At 41.8% G+C, this 19,728-nt stretch overlaps 1 protein-coding gene across 1 annotated transcript in view; it reads right to left on the reverse strand.

Moving 5' to 3' along the window:
• The window catches only part of LOC106591235 (sialoadhesin), a 608,384-nt gene extending 589,932 nt beyond the window's left edge, over nucleotides 1–18,452 (reverse strand). Inside the window, exons 1-9 of the mRNA XM_045708873.1 lie at nucleotides 18,135–18,452; nucleotides 17,539–17,862; nucleotides 15,163–15,381; nucleotides 14,664–14,990; nucleotides 14,246–14,500; nucleotides 13,772–14,035; nucleotides 13,472–13,562; nucleotides 13,317–13,368; nucleotides 13,016–13,231 (exon numbers count right to left, since the gene is read on the reverse strand). Coding sequence (XP_045564829.1) covers nucleotides 13,016–13,231; nucleotides 13,317–13,368; nucleotides 13,472–13,562; nucleotides 13,772–14,035; nucleotides 14,246–14,500; nucleotides 14,664–14,990; nucleotides 15,163–15,381; nucleotides 17,539–17,862; nucleotides 18,135–18,189 — 1,803 coding nt within the window. The 5' untranslated portion in view covers nucleotides 18,190–18,452. The remainder of the gene's footprint in view (nucleotides 1–13,015; nucleotides 13,232–13,316; nucleotides 13,369–13,471; nucleotides 13,563–13,771; nucleotides 14,036–14,245; nucleotides 14,501–14,663; nucleotides 14,991–15,162; nucleotides 15,382–17,538; nucleotides 17,863–18,134) is intronic.
• Between the last annotated feature and the right edge of the window lie 1,276 nt (nucleotides 18,453–19,728).

A 19,728-nucleotide genomic window follows, 5' to 3' on the forward strand; every position in this document is an offset into this window, starting at 1 on the left:
AATATTTTGGCACTTCCTATTGCTTCCACTAGATGTCACCAGCCTTTACAAAGTGTTTTGAGTCTTCTGGAGGGAGATCTGACCGAACAAGAGCCATGGAACGATGATGTCCCATTAGACACCTGGCGCGAGTTCATGTTGGGTACCCTCGTTCCAATACGTTATAAAAGAGTATGCATTCGTCCACCTTGAATATTATTCATGTTCTGGTTAAAAAAGGCCCTAATGATTTATGCTATACAACGTTTGACATGTTTGAACGAACGGAAATATATTTTTTCCCCTCGTTCATGACGAGAAGTCCGGCTAGCTTAGATCATGTGCTAACAAGACGGAGATTTTGGACATAAATGATGAGCTTTTTTGAACAAAACTACATTCGTTATGGACCTGTGATACCTGGAAGTGACATCTGATGAAGAGAATCAAAGGTAATGGATTATTTACATAGTATTTTCGATTTTAGATCTCCCCAACATGACGTCTAGTCTGTATCGCAACGCGTATTTTTCTGGGCGCAGTGCTCAGATTATTGCAAAGTGTGATTTCCCAGTAAGGTTATTTTTTAAATCTGGCAAGTTGATTGCGTTCAAGAGATGTAAATCTATAATTCTTTAAATGACAATATAATATTTTACCAATGTTTTCTAATTTTAATTATTTAATTTGTGACGCTGACTTGACTGCCGGTTATTGGAGGGAAACGATTTCCTCAACATCAATGCCATAGTAAAACGCTGTTTTGGATATAAATATGAACTTGATAGAACTAAAAATGCATGCATTGTCTAACATAATGTCCTAGGAGTGTCATCTGATGGAGATTGTAAAGGTTAGTGCATCATTTTAGCTGGTTTTATGGTTTTGGTGACCCTGTCTTTGACTTGACAAAACATTACACACAACTCTTGTAAATGTACTGTCCTAACATACTCTAAATTTATGCTTTCGCCGTAAAACCTTTTTGAAATCGTAAAACGTGGTTAGATTAAGGAGATGTTTATCTTTCAAATGGTGTAAAATAGTTGTATTTTTGAAAATTTGAATTTTGACATTTATTTGGATTCAAATTTGCCGCTCTTGAAATGCACCTGCTGTTGATGGAGTGCACCACGGGTGGCACGCTAGCGTCCCACCTAGCCCATAGAGGTTAACTAAACATAGAAACAGATTCACTAGACTAAACATTGAAATACATAAATATAACACAGTTCCCAAAACCCCAGGAATACATAAATCAAATGCCCTACTCAATCAACCACCACACCGAACCACATAAAACAAATACCCTCTGCCACGTCCTGACCAAACTACAATAACAATGAACCCTTATACTGGTCAGGACGTGACATAAATTGACACACGTTTTGATAGGGTTAGGGTTAGTGTTCCCACAAGGCCATATCTCCATGTTACAGCGCTTGTTTATGGAAAACAGATGGAATACATACGGAGACCACCTGTGCTAAATAGCTATCTAGCATGCGCCGAACACCTGTGTGTAAGCGTAACTCAGGAAGTGTATTTTCGTCGGATGGAAGCACCCATAGCTGTATGGATCTGTTACAAAACTGCTGCAGTAAGTGTATCTTTTTATTTGAAGGATTGATAAGAGAATTATCTAATAAAGGTAAATGAATCAATAAACCATGATGAATTATTAGTCATACAGCATGGTTAACCTGTTGGGGATAGGGGGCAGTATTTGCACGGCCGGATAAAAAAACGTACCCGATTTAATCTGGTTACTACTCCTGCCCAGTAACTAGAATATGCATATAATTGTTTGATTTGGATAGAAAACACCCTAAAGTTTCTAAAACTGTTTGAATGGTGTCTGTGAGTATAACAGAACTCATATGGCAGGCCAAAACCTGAGAAGATTCCTTACAGGAAGTGGCCTGTCTGACCATTCCTTGAGCTTCTTGACTCTGTTTATTGAAGACTGAGGATCTTTGCTGTAACGTGACACTTCCTACGGCTCCCATAGGCTCTCAGAAGGCGGGAAAAAGCTGAATGATGTAATTCCAGCCCCAGGCTGAAACACATTAGCGCTTTTGGCAAGTGCTCTATCAGAGGACAATGGGCTGAGGCGCGTGCACGAGTCGACCCCATGTTTTTTTATTTTTCTTTCGTCTTTGAACCTAAACACAGATTCCCGGTCGGAATATTATCGCTTTTTTACGAGAAAAATGGCATAAAAATTGATTTTAAACAGCGGTTGACATGCTTCGAAAGTACGGTAATGGAATATTTAGAATTTTTTTTGACACGAAATGCGTCGTGCTCGTCACCCTTCTTTACCATTCGGATAGTGTCTTGAACACACGAACAAAACGCCGCTATTTGGATAAAACTATGGATTATTTGGGACCAAACCAATATTTGTTATTGAAGTAGAAGTCCTGGGAGTGCATTCTGACGAAGAACACCAAAGGTAATAACATTTTTCTTATAGTCAATCTGACTTTGGTCAGTGCTAAACTTGCTGGGTGTCTAAATAGCTAGCCCTGTGATGCCGGGCTATCTACTTACAATATTGCAAAATTTGCTTTCACCGAAAAGCTATTTTAAAATCAGACATATTGAGTGCATAGAGGAGTTCTGTATCTATAATTCTTAAAATAATTGTTATGCTTTTTTGTGAACGTTTATTGTGAGTAATTTAGTAAATTTTTTGTAAATTCACCAGAAGTTTGCGGGGGGTATGCTAGTTCTGAACGTCACATGCTAATGTGAAAAGCTGGTTTTTGATATAAATATGAACTTGATTGAACAAAACATGCATGTATTGTATAACATAATGTCCTAGGTGTGTCATCTGATGAAGATCATCAAAGGTTAGTGCTGCATTTAGCTGTGGTTTGGGTTTTGTGACATTATATGCTAGCTTGAAAAAATGGGTGTCTGATTATTTCTGGCTGGGTACTCTGCTGACATAATCTAATGTTTTGCTTTCGTTGTAAAGCCTTTTTGAAATCGGACAGTGTGGTTAGATTAACGAGAGTCTTGTCTTTAAAATGGTGTAAAATAGTCATATGTTTGACAAATTGAAGTAATAGCATTTCTAAGGTATTTGAATAACGCGCCACAGGATTCCACTGGCTGTTACGTAGGTGGGACGATTTCGTCCCGCCGACCCTAGAGAGGTTAATGAATAATCAATGTAATGATCAATGTAGTGATCGATTAGTCCGATTAGTCCCAGAAAATCTAGTAGAGGCTGTAGAGGGAAAGAAATGTGTGTGAGTATTTAGTGTGCCCATGGGAACAGGGGCCAGATAGTAAAGGGAGTAAAACTTCAAGGGGTTCCTAACCTTGAGGGAAAGGAACAGGCTGAGCTAGGTAGTGATAAACAGTGTGGGAAGTCAATGGGGGATGCAGGTCACCAACAGTTTGTGTGTAAATGCAAGTGCGTAAGTAAGCAAGAAGTATAAAATGACTGTTTTGTTATCCTGACCTCAGAACGTTCTCTGAATAAAGCTACAGAAACCTTTTGCAGAAAGCTGAGTCCTTGCCTAAGTATTTAACCCATTGTCTTACAAACCTTGGGCATTAGTCAAGGCGAATTGATTATTGATTATTATCATCAAGATATCAAATTATTCTAACAAGGATTTTGTCTCGCTTACGAAAGATGCTATCTCTCTCAGAATGACCTTCTTGATCCTAATCAGTCAGGTTTCAAGACTGGGCATTCAACTGAGACTGCTCTTCTCTGTGTCACGGAGGCTCTCCGCACTGCTAAAGCTAACTCTCTCTCCTCTGCTCTCATCCTTCTAGACCTATCTGCTGCCTTTGATACCGTGAACCATCAGATCCTCCTCTCCACCCTCTCCGAGCTGGGCATCTCCGGCGCCGCCCACGCTTGGATTGCGTCCTACCTGACAGGTCGCTCCTACCAGGTGGCGTGGCGAGAATCTGTCTCCGCACCACGTGCTCTCACCACTGGTGTCCCCCAGGGCTCTGTTTTTGGCCCACTCCTATTCTCGCTATACACCAAGTCACTTGGCTCTGTCATATCCTCACATGGTCTCTCATATCATTGCTATGCAGATGACACACAATTAATCTTCTCCTTTCCCCCTTCTGACAACCAGGTGGCGAATCGCATCTCTGCATGTCTGGCAGACATATCAGTGTGGATGACGGATCACCACCTCAAGCTGAACCTCGGCAAGACGGAGCTGCTCTTCCTCCCGGGGAAGGACTGCCCGTTCCATGATCTCGCCATCACGGTTGACAACTCCCTTGTGTCCTCCTCCCAGAGTGCTAAGAGCCTTGGCGTGACCCTGGACAACACCCTGTCGTTCTCCACCAACATCAAGGCGGTGACCCGATCCTGTAGGTTCATGCTCTACAACATTCGCAGAGTACGACCCTGCCTCACACAGGAAGCGGCGCAGGTCCTAATCCAGGCACTTGTCATCTCCCGTCTGGATTATTGCAACTCGCTGTTGGCTGGGCTCCCTGCCTGTGCCATTAAACCCCTACAACTCATCCAGAACGCCGCAGCCCGTCTGGTGTTCAACCTTCCCAAGTTCTCTCACGTCACCCCGCTCCTCCGCTCTCTCCACTGGCTTCCAGTCGAAGCTCGCATCCGCTACAAGACCATGGTGCTTGCCTACGGAGCTGTGAGGGGAACGGCTCCTCCGTACCTTCAGGCTCTGATCAGGCCCTACACCCAAACAAGGGCACTCCGTTCATCCACCTCTGGCCTGCTCGCCTCCCTACCTCTGAGGAAGCACAGTTCCCGCTCAGCCCAGTCAAAACTGTTCGCTGCTCTGGCACCCCAATGGTGGAACAAGCTCCCTCACGACGCCAGGACAGCGGAGTCAATCACCACCTTCCGGAGACACCTGAAACCCCACCTCTTCAAGGAATACCTGGGATAGGATAAAGTAATCCTTCTAACCCCCCCCTTAAAAGATTTAGATGCACTATTGTAAAGTGGTTGTTCCACTGGATATTATAAGGTGAATGCACCAATTTGTAAGTCGCTCTGGATAAGAGCGTCTGCTAAATGACTTAAATGTAAATGTAAAATAAAGGCCATATGTTTCGATAGCCATATCACAATGATTATTGACGATTCTAAGCGTTAAACCACAGCGTCGTGATTGTAGTTCACATGAGGCAGTCGTGGGCTGTTAACTGTAGGGAGAAGGCAGAATGTTGCCTAGAGTTTTCGAGAACTAGCTAGCCTCTAGCTAGCCTAGTGTTTGCTGGCTTATTATCTGTAGCTAGCCAATGTTAGCTTCTCTTGCATTTTTGTTAGGCCTACCAACTATACTAACTAGCTAGTTACCATCTACAGAATAGACTTTCCCATGCAATCTGTTGAGTTTTTGGAAATTAGCTCGCAAGCTAGCTAGCGAGCTAGTTAGTATTCTTACGTTGACTAGCTAGCTACCTAACGCTGGCAAATAGCTATGCTATGAGGGCTACTCGCTAACTAGCTAGCTAAAGCTAGCTGGCCTCAATGGTCTAATCTTCCCTGAACCTTGTTCACAGGGTATTGGTACCCCGATGGTATTATGTAAGACACACCTAGCATGTTAACCTTAGTTAGCTAGCTATATACTTATGTCAGCACACTATGAGTAACGTTAGTTCCTTTTGAATGTAGCTAAAAAACTAGCTAACTTAGTGTTAGTAAGCACTATTATTGCAAACTGGATAACACATCAATTAGCTAAGTCATGATGACGATAACTCGTATAGGGTCATGTAAATTGCCATAGCTACATTATTCTTCTTTAAAATGGACTAAAGGAGAAGCACATCTTTGATTTGTAGGTATTTTTACTTGGTAATGAGTAATTACACCTAGTAATCACATTGTACTGATGCAGATTGTACATATACTCTGTGGTGTACATGTGTGTTTATCCTCCCACTTGAGGATGACACCCACTTGAGGATGACACCCACTTGAGGATGACACCCGTATGGTAGACGCCAGTCAGTGAGGTTGACCTATATCTGATCTGTAAACTCAACCAAGTTAACCCAGATGGTACACCTTTTGGGTGCAAGTGCTAGCAACAACATTGAGTGGAACTTATGAAAAGTGTGCGTTCACGGGTAGGTAATTAGAGCCTATGTAATCTCGGGACACCCAGCACATCAGTCCAGAAGAGATTATAACCTTGTGGTAGTTATTACTGAATCAAATGCAGCTAACAAGAAACAAAACACTAAATGTGGGCCCCCGAGTGGCGCAGGGGTCTAAGTCACTGCATCTCAATGCTAGAGACACAGACCCTGTTTCGATTCCAGGCTGTACGCAACCGACAGTGTTTGGGAAATCCCATAGGGCGGCACACAATTTGCCCGGGTTTGGCTGGGGTAGGCCATCATTGTAAATAATATTAACCTCTATGGGCTCTATGGGCAAGCGTCCCACCCCTGGTACACCCTATCAACAACAGGTGAAATATCAAGAGCGCCAAATTTGACAATGAAATGTCATAATTCTAATTTCTCAAACATACAACTATCTTACACCCTTTGAAAGATAAACATCTCCTTAATCTAACCACGTTGTCCGATTTCAAAAAAGGCTTTACGGTGAAAGCATAAAGTTAGATTATGTTAGGACAGTACAGTAAAAATAGCTGTGTGTAATGTTTTGTCAATGCAAAGACACGCGTCACCAAAAGCAGAAAACCAGCTAAAATTATGCACTAACCTTTGACAATCTCCATCAGATGACACTCCTAGGACATTATGTTAGACAATACATGCATTTTTTGTTCTATCAAGTTCATATTTATATCCAAAAACAGCGTTTTACTGTGGCGTTGATGTTGAGGAAATCTTTTCCCTCCAATAACCACCAGTCAATCAGCACAACAAATTAAATAATTACTATTCGAAAACATTGGTAAAATATTATATTGTCATTCAAAGAATTATAGATGTACATCTCTTGAACGCAACCGGATTGGCAGATTTAAAAAATAACCTTACTGGGAAATCACACTTTGCAATAATCTGAGCACTGCCCCAGAAAAATACGCTTTGCGATACAGACTAACCGCCATGTTGGAGAGATCTAAAATCGAAAATACTATGTAAATAATCCATTACCTTTGATTCTCTTCATCAGATGTCACTTCCAGGAACCCCAGGTCCATAACAAATGTAGTTTTGTTCGAAAAAAGCTCATAATTTATGTCCAAAAAGCTCCGCGTCGTTAGCACATGAACTAAGCCCGCCGGACTTGTCTTCATGAAAGAGGGGAAAAAAATATTTACGTTCGTTCAAACATGTCAAACGTTGTATAGCATAAATCATTAGTGCCTTTTTCAACCAGAACATGAATAATATTCAAGGCGGACGATTGCATTCTCTTTTAAAACGTATTGGAACGAGAGTACCCAACATGAACTCGCGCGCCAGAGTCTTATCGGCCACCACCGTTCCAAGGCTCTTGTTCGGTCAGATCTCACAGTAGCAGATTCAAACCACTTTGTAAAGACTGGTGACATCTAGTGGAAGCCATAGGAAGTGCTCAACGATTAATAAGCCCCTGTGTGTTTCAATGGCAGAGGCTTAAAGGTAATTCAACACATCAGGTATCCACTTCCTGTCAGAATTTGTCTCAGGGTTTTGACTGCCATATGAGTTCTGTTATACTTACAGACACCATTCAAACAGTTTTAGAAAATTCAGAGTGTTTTCTATCCAAACAATAATATGCATATTCTAGCTTCTGAGTTGGTGTAGGAGGCAGTTAAAATGGGCACATATTTTTTTTTTAATTCTCAATACTGCCCCCTAGCCCCAACAGACTTGCCTAGTTAAATAAAGTTACAAAAAATAAAATAAAATATTAAAATTAAAATTGTGAATTAAGTGGAAACTTGACCATTTGAAACAAGCATGGTAACAACCATTCATTGTTACATCTCTGTAATTACAGACTACAATTACCACCAGTTACATGTTGTTATTACTGTGTAACTATGAGTTATTACAATGAACTACAATGCTTGTTACAGTGTAATTACATTTCTTCTACCCTTCAGTCACTGATTTATTTGACTAATCTAACTTCTATTATGTTAGAGTTAGAGAAGATGGTAGAGAAGACTGAAAGAAGAAGATATGACTGTCTTGTGGTAGTTGCAGACTGACAGTCAAGGCCTACACATTTCATTTCCCATGGAGCCTTGTGTAAATAAGTCAAGTATGTGTGTGTTTAGTTAGGGGATGTTAAGCCTGCTTGTTGTAGTACTGTACTGTACCCCAGCCATGTGTGTGTTTAGTTAGGGGATGTTAAGTCTGCTTGTTGTAGTACAGTACTGTACCCCAGCAATGTGTGTGTTTAGTTAGGGGATGTTAAGTCTGCTTGTTGTAGTACAGTACTGTACCCCAGCCATGTGTGTGTTTAGTTAGGGGATGTTAAGTCTGCTTGTTGTAGTACAGTACTGTACCCCAGCAATGTGTGTGTTTAGTTAGGGGATGCTAAGTCTGCTTGTTGTAGTACAGTACTGTACCCCAGCCATGTGTGTGTTTAGTTAGGGGATGCTAAGTCTGCTTGTTGTAGTACAGTACTGTACCCCAGCCATGTGTGTGTTTAGTTAGGGGATGTTAAGTCTGCTTGTTGTAGTACAGTACTCTACCCCAGCCAGGCCCTGGGCATGGCCTGGCATGGCCAACACCTCAACACCCACAGCCACTGCAGGCTCCTCCTGCCTCTGCCTCTCTGCCTAGACCAGCCCCCAGAGACCATCACCACCTCACAGCCCGGCCCAACGCAGCCAGGCCGCTGGGGAAATATCAACAGAAGACAACATGGTCAATACAACAATAACAACAACAGGCCACTACAGAGAATAAGTCAGTAAAGGACAGGGTAATGTTCATCAGGCACAAAACAGAAGAAACACTGAGAAACAGAAAGTAGAATATTATCTGAACGTGTGCAATATTAAAAGCTTGTTTTTTCTTCTTCGTTGCAACACATTTTGTTGTGCTGTGTGCTCTAATGAACAAAACCCAGCTTCAATAAAGAACATTTTCAACTCAATAGTGGACAACATCAACAGGGTTGAGTTCAGGTGGATGACCATGTACACGTTGAGTGTTTGTGTGTTTGTGAGTGAATGAATGAATGAACAATGGAGGAGCATCCTCAGCTGGATGCCTGGCTGGCCATAATGTAAAGTTTGCAGAAGCAGTACACACACACACACACACACAACTTAGCCATTGAGTGGATACAACACAAAGGAGTTAGTGAGAGCCACACAAATGGACACAAGCACAAAACCAAGCCATGTAGCTAGTAGACCTAAGATAAATACATTGATTACTGAAGGAGCAGGAAAGGGATGGAAAGGTGCCACCACTGTCACACTCAACTTAGTACAGCAAATTAATGGGAATTGTACAGTAGTAAGCTAGACTGTTCTTCCATTCTTCCACGCTGCTGTTGAGGATGGCTTCAACTAGGGTAGGGGGGCAGTATTTTCACGGCCGGATGAAAAACGTACCCAAATTAAATGGCCTACTACTCGGGCCCAGGAACTACAATATGCATATTATTAGTTTCTAAAACTGTTTGAATGATGTCTGTGAGGATAACAGAACTCATATGGCAGGCAAAAACCTGAGAAAACCCAACCAAGAAGTGGGAAATCTGGTGCTTGTAGTCTTTTCAAGTCATTGCCTATTTAACACACAGTGACTTAGGGTTCATTTTGCACTTCCTAAGGCTTCCACTAGATGTCAACAGTCTTTAGAACCTAGTTTCAGGCTTTTGCAGTGAAAAGAGAGCGAACAAGAAGGCCGGGAAGTTGGTGACTCAGAAAATTACATAAGTTCATTGGCGCGCATTCACGTGTGAGGTAGCTGTGGTCCAAAACGTTTTTCAAGACATTGGAATCGTCCGTTTGGAAAATATTGAAGTTTTATGTTAAAAAAGCCCTAAAGATTGATGCTATACAACGTTTGACACGTTTCAACGAACGTAAATATAACTTGTTGTTTTGTTTTCGTCGTGAAATTTTGGGCACGTTTCCTACATTTGGAGTAGCTTACTGAACGCGCAAACAACAAGGAGGTATTTGGACATAAATTATGGACTTTATCGAACAAAACAACATTTATTGTTGACCTGGGATTCCTGGAAGTGCCTTCTGATGAAGATCATCAAAGGTAAGTGAATATTTATAATGCTATTTATGATTATAGATGACTCCAAAATGGCGGGTATCTGTATTGCCTAGTGTATGTTTCTGAGCGCCGTACTCAGATTATTGCAAAGTGTGTTTTCCCCGTGAAGCTTTTTTAAAATCTGTCACAGCGGTTGCATAAAGGAAATGGTTATCTATAATTCTTTGAATAACAGTTTAATATCTTATCAACATTTATGATGAGTATTTTTGTAAATTGTTGTGCTGATTCACCGCGAGTATTGGAGGCAAAATATTTTCTGAACGTCACGCGCCAATGTAAAATGCTGTTTTTGGATATAAATATGAACTTTATCGAACAAAACATACATGTATTATCTAACATTGAGTCCTAGGAGTGTCATCTGATGAAGATCGTCAAAGGTTAGTGCTTAATTTTAACTGAATTTCTGGCATTTGTGACCCCTCTCCTGCTTGGAAAATGGCTGTGTGGTTTTTCTTGTGTTGTACCTGTCCTAACATAATCTAACTTTATGCTTTCGCCGTATAGCCTTTTTTGAAATCGGACAATGTGGTTACATTAAGGAGAAGTGTACCTTTAAAATGGTGTAAAATAGTCATATGTTTGAGAACTTTGAATTATGAAATGTTGTTGTTTTGAATTTGGCGCTCTGATTTTTCACTGGCTGTTGAATAGTGTGTCCCGTGGGTGGGACGGCAGCGTCCCACCTGCCCAAGAGAGGTTAAAAGCATCACACGTATCCATAATTGCATCAGAAACGAGAACATACCTGGGTCATGAGCACGTTTTATGTCAATTCATGCACACATTTTAGTAATTCATTAGCATGTTTTACAATTTGTGAGCTCGTTTTATAAATCATGGACACTTTATCTCGTGAGCTTGTTTAAAATAAAAATCTAAGTCAATGTTTCTTTCAGGGGTCTGTAGGTTACACATTTTGGGTTGTTGATTAAAAGAAAATATTTTGAAAGCTTTTCATTTTCTCTCCACTAAAGATACAAGTTGAAAACAGTGACAATGAAGTTTAATCTTAAAGTTTATTACAAGAAATTTCACACTTCACACATTTTCTTAAAAACAATAAGTAACATTTCATCAAGCAGAACACTTTTCTTGACATTGAGGCAAAATTGTGCCATAACTTTGTCATAAAAAACTATATTTTATGTGTATCATCTAACAATGCCATATGAAGAAATACAATGTTATAGAAACAGATTAACAATTGCTGTTAGCCTTCACATATAGTCTCACAAGTCTGATGATTGTTTCAGAAAGATAACATATATATAGTAGCAAATATAGTTATATAAAATATACATGGACCTTGAGGCTGCCATCTTCAGAAATACAATGTTTTTGTCAAAGGTTCTTGTAATCAGATTCTGAGTTTTCTGTAAATATATATATTTTTTTATGTAAACTTAAAAAATATCTCATTTTTTAAGGTCCCTTTCTTATTCATCATAGTTTAAAAGGCAAAACTGACCCTAGATCAGCATTTATACTCTGCTTGACTAAAGTAGTGTGGCTCGGTTGTTAGAGCATGGCTCATGGGTTCCATTCCTGCTAGGACTTCCCATATGAAAGCTTTATGCACGCATGACTGTAATGACTGAGTGAATGGCTTTGGATTAAAGTGTCTGGTAAACGGCATATATTATTATATACTATTAAAAACTGGATAGTTTGGTTCCTGGATGCTGATTGGCTGAAATAACATTTCAGAAGTGTGTGCTGTATATCAGACAAAAAAAGGCAGTGTAGAACACCATTGCTCATCATGCAATTTAAAAAAGATTGTTACGGAAATTTGCCCCGAAAAATGTATTTTCCTATGAATAAAGTCGCACAAAATGTGTGTTTTTTTCCTACGAATTAAGTTGCACAAAAAGGAGTGTCTTTCCACACAAATTAATCCACACAAAAAAATGCAAAAAACATACGAATTCTGCTAAAATAGTTTTTGTACATATTTGCACGATTTGCGTGTGAGATTGTGTTGGTATATCAGACAATATATCACTGTTATGACGCAAAAAAACACTTTTCTATTTATGTTGGTAACCAGTTTATAACAGCAGTAAGGCACCTCCGTGGTTTGTGGTATATGGCCAATATACCACGACTAAGGACTACATCCAGACACCCCTCGTTGTGTAGTGCATAATAACAGCCCTTAGCCGTGGTATATTGGCCATATACCACACCACCTCTGGCCTTACTGCTTAATTACATATATCTTTATACAATGAGTGTACAAAACATTAGGAACACCTGCTCTTTCCATGACATAGACTGACCAGGTGAATCCAGGTGAAAGCTTTGATCCCTAATTATACCACTTATATAGTTTGAATATACAGGTCCAGATATACAAGGTTTCTGGGTTTGTTGTGTTCAGGTCTTCTTGGTTCTGGGTTTGTTGTGTTCAGGTCTTCTTTGTTCAGGGTTTGTTGACTGTACTATAGAGAACAGAGGGGTCCTCCTCAGATGCTTGTGCTGCTGTGGGTCTGAGAGAGAAACAGAAATGAAACAAAGAATGTGTCCCAAATGGTGGCACTCTATACCATTTATAGTGCACTACCTTTAGCCAGGGCCTATAGGGCTCACTAAATAGGGAATAGGGTTCCATTTGGAACACAGACAGAGAAATCATCATCAAATCACTCCCTCATTATAGACATGTCATAGTAATTGTATTGAGATGTCCATTGTTGGGTTGGTAGTTTTAGGAAATGACTTCACTAGTGGTCACTAGGGGTCAACTGTTTTGCATATTGATGACATCTCCTACAGTAAGCAGCAGCATATGAATGACCTTAATGCAGAATATGCTCACCAGGTGGCAGCAGTGGGGAGGTTGAATTTCAGAGCAGAGTACTGGACATCTTCTTCCTGTTTCTTGGGTTGAGGCAGTTGGATGGTGGAGTACAGAGGCGCTTCCTGGTTTTTTGGAGTGAGAGAAGTGGACGCTGGTGTAGTGAATGTCATCCTGGTTGTCTGTAGGGCTCATGGCCACGCTTGAGATGTTGTCATACACTGGACTAGAGTCTCCCTGATGGGAAGAGAGGACAGACAACATGAGGAAGGAAATGTTCCACAAAGAATACACAGTCATCTTCTGATTCCAACAGACTCACCTGTCCATCATCTGCTGTGTCTCTTGTGTCAGAGGGGGATTTGGAGGCCTTCCTGTTTCACACATTAATTAATGAATTAATTGATGAAGTTAACAACAAATCAGACTGCTACATTTAAATAATGAACAACATAAAAAATATGCATTTTCACTCACCTGAAACACATGAGTCCAGAGAGACAGAGGATGAGAACCAGAACAACCACTATGATTCCTACAGCTGCAGTCAGAACTGAGGCCTGTTTCCCTATAATAAAATATGGATGATATGAATTACATGGCATGATATAATAAACTAAAAATAAACTTAAATAGAGACAATAATACAATACTTGTTAAGGGATCGTATAACCCAATGTATAGTTATGAACTAAGGTTTAATAAGACAAAGTATAATGATTAGGATTAGATTGAAACATGTAGTTTTATATTGAAGTATTGAAGATGTAACTTTACCTGCTATAATGATCATCAGAGCTGTAGAGTTCATAGATCCTCTTCCATTCTGGGCCTCACAGTAGTATTCTCCTCTGTCCTCAGAGATGATGTTAGTGATGCTGTAACTCTGTCCTGATGCTTTTGGTGAGGCTACATTCTTCTTGTACCAGGTGTATTTGTCCACAGGTGGGTTGGCATCACTGCTGCAGGTCAGAGTCACTGAACTGCCCTCCACTATTTCACCAGAGGGACTGACTGACACTGAGGTGTTCCTTGGTCCATCTGATGTAAAAGACAATGGATTTAGTAAAAGTACAAATAGGTCACTTATTAAACATTTTATATAAACATTCCACAATTGTACTTTTCACTACAATGCCTTTTAGATTCACACTCGTATTTAAGATGATCAATTAAAGTACCATGTGGAGCTAATATCTGTCACTACAGTGATAATATAGAAAGCTAAAGGTTTAAACCCCATGTACTTACATGTGACAGTGAGAGTCTCTTCAGCAGAGGGGAGATCCTCATGGCCTTTTACAGCACAGGAGTATCTGCCTGTATCCTCACTGCTGACTGAGAATAGGATATAGACAGGAGAGTAGGTGTTGCTGTTTGGTATAGGCTGTCCATTCTTATACCAACTGTAGGCTGTGATTGGGTCCAGCGTACATTTGGTGTGACATCTCAGTGTGACTCTCTCCCCCTCTGACACAGATCCACGATTCATTTCCAACACAACATCTAGAGTAAATGGAAACAAATTATTATTCTACTCCTTCTATATATGTCCTCTTATGTGAAATACTACATTTGGTATATTCCCATCACATACCACTATGGTGTCTGTATGACTGCCCTTAATAAGGTAATCACAGTTATAGATGTGAGATGTGTGACAGATTACCTGTGACAGTCAGGGAGACAGGTGAGCCAGAAAACTTTCCTCCAGATGTTATGAATCTGAACCTGTACCCAGCAGAGTCACTCAATCTCAGGTCTGTGATTCTCAGGGTACAGTTACTCTCCTTATCCCCAAGGTACTCTATATGACCCTCATACCCTGGCACTGAGCTCAGATCTTCAGCATCCATACCAGACCATTTAGTAAACCAGAAAGCTTTTTTGATCTCATGATAACTGGGATATGTGTAAGAGCAGGATATGTTCACTGTTGACCCCTTCAAGACACAGATACTCTGATGGGTGTAAGTCACACTCCAACAGTTCTGACCTGAAATAAAAAAATACCATACAACACCTTGTATAAATCTTAAATTACAATACAGTAGTGAAAACCCAAATTATTAAATAATGATCCATATTTACTGATTAATTGACATTAGTCTCACAACCTGAACTAAACTGTATTGATATAACATCTTAATGCAAAAGTCCAGACTCACACACTGCAGGAGAGAGGAGATCCTCATGGTATTTTACAGCACAGGAGTAACTGTCTGCATCACTAAAGTAGTCTGAGTACAGGCTGGAAGAGTCCTCCTTTACTTTGTCTCCGTTCTTGTACCAAATGTAGGTGGGCTTGTCAGTCAGAGTACAGGTGGTGATACAGGTCAGTGTTCTCCTTTGTTCCTCTGTTCCAGGAGTCATCTTCACCTGCAGGTCTGAATGCAAGGTAAATGACAATAGCGTAATTAAACCAATCAGGTATTATGGATGGAATAAAAATAAACAGGGGGCCTTTGAAAGTTATGAAACAACAATAGAGAACATCTGTCAGTCAGCACCATTCTAAGGTTCTCATTGAAAATGTGTCACGTCCTGACCAGCAGGTGGAGTAGGTGTATAAGTTTTGGTCAGGGCGTGGCAGAAGAAGTTGTGTTTTCTATGTTCTGTCTAGGTTGGGTGTTTCTATGTAGAGTTAATTGGGGTGGACTTCCAATTGAAGGCAGCTGTGTGGTGTTGCCTTTGATTGGAAGTCCTATATTAGTTGGGTGTGTTTGTCTGTGTGTTTGTGGGGAATTGTTTGTGAGCACTGCTTGTTGAGCCTGCCACACTGGTGTTAGTCGTGAGTACTGTTTATTGTTTTTTTTCTTCTGTGGATGCTTTACTCCTTTTTTGTGAATTAAAAGAATGAGTATCCATATACCCGCTGCATTTTGGTCTTCCCTTCAACACCACGATGAATTTCGTGACAGAATTCCCCACCAAACCAGGACCAAGCAGCTGAAGAATTCTGGCGAGGACTGGGGAGAACGACTGGTAAGGGAGCCCGAGAGGCACCCCCAAGAATCTTTTAGGGGGGGGCACAAGGGCTGTTTGACGGGGAAAGACTGGAGACCCAGGCCAGCGCCCCGTACCCTTTTTAGAGGCAAACAGACTGGACAGTCCCGTGCTTTGGGGTAGGTGCTATGATAAGGCCTGGTATTGTCAGGCCAGTATGCTCAGTACCAGCACCCCGCATGTGCCAGGGGAAAGTACGCATCGAGCCAGCAGGGGTGATGCCAACCCTGCGCTTTAGACCGCCAGTGCGCCTCTACGGTCCGGTGTTTCCCGTTACACGCACTAGCCTTGAGGTGCGTGTCTCCGGGCTGGCACGTCCAGTACCAGCTCCACGCACAAGGCTTCTAGTGTGTCATTCCAGCCCCGCCAGTCAGGAGTCGCCAGAGCTCCCCGCCAGTCAGGAGTCGCCAGAGCTCCCCGCCAGTCAGGAGTCGCCAGAGCTCCCCGCCAGTCAGGAGTCGCCAGAGCTCCCCGCCAGTCAGGAGTCTCCAGAGCTCCCCGCCAGTCAGGAGTCGCCAGAGCTCCCCGCCAGTCAGGAGTCGCCAGAGCTCCCCGCCAGTCAGGAGACGCCAGAGCTCCCCCGCCAGTCAGGAGTCGCCAGAGCTCCCCGCCAGTCAGGAGACGCCAGAGCTCCCCGCCAGTCAGGAGTCGCCAGAGCTCCCCGCCAGTCAGGAGTCGCCAGAGCTCCCCGCCAGTCAGGAGTCTCCAGAGCTCCCCGCCAGTCAGGAGTCGCCAGAGCTCCCCGCCAGTCAGGAGACGCCAGAGCTCCCCGCCAGTCAGGAGTCTCCAGAGCTCCCCGCCAGTCAGGAGACGCCAGAGTCGCCCGCCAGTCGGGCGAAGTCAGGTGCGCCTACTAGTCTTCCGGAGCAGCCAGGGGCGCTACCGAAGTGGGCAACGACGAGGATGGAGCGGGGTCCACGTCCCGCACCTGAGCCGCCTCCAACATAGGTGGGTTGGGGAGGGGGGGTGTAGCACAGTGCCGTCGTTGACGGCAGCCAGCCCCCCCCCTGTAGTTAGGGGGATTTTTTTCGGGTTGTTTTGGGTGTTCTGTGTTTTTTTCTTTTGAAGGTGCATTCGGGGTCTGCACCTTTAGGGGGGGTAATGTCACGTCCTGACCAGCAGGTGGAGTAGGTGTATAAGTTTTGGTCAGGGCGTGGCAGAAGAAGTTGTGTTTTCTATGTTCTGTCTAGGTTGGGTGTTTCTATGTAGAGTTAATTGGCGTGGACTTCCAATTGAAGGCAGCTGTGTGGTGTTGCCTTTGATTGGAAGTCCTATATTAGTTGGGTGGGTTTGTCTGTGTGTTTGTGGGGAATTGTTTGTGAGCACTGCTTGTTGAGCCTGCCACACTGGTGTTAGTCGTGAGTATTGTTTTTTTTTTTTTCTGTGGATGCTTTACTCCTTTTTTGTGAATTAAAAGAATGAGTATCCATATACCAGCTGCATTTTGGTCTTCCCTTCAATACCACGATGAATTTCGTGACAAAATGTAATAAATCATTAGAAGTGCTAACTATACTCTTTATGTCAGATTACAGAACCTGTGACAGAGAGAGTGACATCTGAGCCAGATTTCCATGAGCCTGTTGTAAATGAGAAGTAATATGATGCTGAATCCTCCTCTCTCAGGTCTGTGATTCTCAGGGTGCAGTCATTCTCCTTATTCCCACGGTACTCTATACGATCCTCATATTTATCTTGGATTTGAGTCCAGATCCAACTATTCCATTTATACCATGTGGTTGTTGTGACTGTATGACCTCTGGGATATGTGTAAGAGCAGGCCAGATCCACTGTTGACCCCTTCAAGGTACAGATACCTTTCTTGGTGTAGGTCACACTCCAGCCATACTGACCCAGTACCACTGAAACAGTCACAAAACAGAAGGGAATCAGAATTAAGTCAAGGTCTTATGGCTCACACTGACAGTAGGGTTCTGTCCACACTTTGCCATAGTTGCTGAGTTGAGTGTGAATGGAAACCACAGATAAGTATCACTCAGTGAGGTGTGAAAGATAACTATTTAAGTGGAGACACCTAACAGAACACACCAAAATAACATTATGATTCTTATCCTTTTATAAATGTCTGGAGATTGTTAAACAGAGCAACTAAAAGATAAGAATGAGACCATACCTGCTACAGACCAGAGAAAGACCACCAACACACTTCCTGCTGTTCTCAAGGCCATTGTTGCATCTCCCACCCTGCAGTCTTAGAAACACCAACAACTCACTCTATAGCTGGTGAATAACTCCACCTGATACATTGAAGTAGAAACTGTAAATGGGGTACAGGGCCTCATTACTGAAAATGAACCAGGCTCATGTTGTGTTGTGTTGTATTGTGCTATATGGTTGTCTATGTGAATACTGTCTGTAAGTCTATTGCACTATGTATGTAATGTGTGTGACGTGTTGCATGTCTGTCTACGTCTGTTTATTTAAGATGACATGATGTATGATGCAAAAAACTATTTCCTAATGGATACAAAAAAGTCATCAACAACAAAGTATTGAACAGATGTGTAGTACTGTAAACACATATTTCTACATTGATTGTTATGAAGCTGTTTTATTCTCAGAACCCCAAATATAGAACCCCAAATATGTTCAAACCTCTACGATCCATCAAGCTGTACAGCAGCCTAAAGACTGACCACCAGGTTCAATGATAGCTCCTATCCCCAAGCTGTGAGGCTGAACAGCAAGTGACTCTCTCACACACACACACACACACACACACACAAATTGATTGCTCAAATTGATTGATTTCTCAAATTGATTGATTGCTTCTGTGGACAGGTGTCTTTTTTACAGGTAACAAGCTGCGGTTAGGAGCACTCCCTTTAAGAGCGTGCTCCTAATCTCAGCTCATTACCTGTATAAAAGACACCTGGGAGCCAGAAATCTTTCTGATTGAGAGGGGGTCAAATACTTATTTCCCTCATTAAAAAGCAAATAATTTTATAACGTTTTTGACATGCATTTTTCTGGATTTTTTTGTTGTTATTCTGTCTCTCACTGTTCAAATAAACCTACAATTAAAATTATAGACTGATCATTTCTTTGTAAGTGGGCAAACGTACAAAATCAGCAGGGGATAAAATACTTTTTCCCCCACTGTATAGTCTAATGTAGCCTGCAGTCCATATGTAGTCTAATGTAGCCTGTTGTCCATATATATAGTCTAATGTAACCTGTTATCTATATATAGTCTAATGTAGCCTGCTGTCCATATATAGTCTAATGTAACCTGTTATCCATATATTGCCTTATGGAGCCTGTTGTCCACATATAGTCTAATGTAGCCTGTTGTCCATATATAGTCTAATGTAGCCTGTTATCCATATATAGTCTAATGTAGCCTGTTATCTATATATAGTCTAATTTAGCCTGTTATCCATATATAGTCTAATGTAGCCTGTTGTCCATATTTTACATTACATTTAAGTCATTTAGCAGACGCTCTTATCCAGAGCGACTTACAAATTGGTGCATTCACCTTATTATATCCAGTGGAACAACCACTTTACAATAGTGCATCTAAATCTTTTAGGGGGGGGGGGGTTAGAAGGATTACTTTATCCTATCCCAGGTATTCCTTAAAGAGGTGGGGTTTCAGGTGTCTCCGGAAGGTGGTGATTGACTCCGCTGTCCTGGCGTCGTGAGGGAGCTTGTTCCACCATTGGGGTGCCAGAGCAGCGAACAGTTTTGACTGGGCTGAGCGG

The sequence above is a fragment of the Salmo salar genome, chromosome ssa02, assembly GCF_905237065.1.
Source record: "Salmo salar chromosome ssa02, Ssal_v3.1, whole genome shotgun sequence".
NCBI classification, from domain to species: Eukaryota; Metazoa; Chordata; class Actinopteri; order Salmoniformes; family Salmonidae; genus Salmo; species Salmo salar.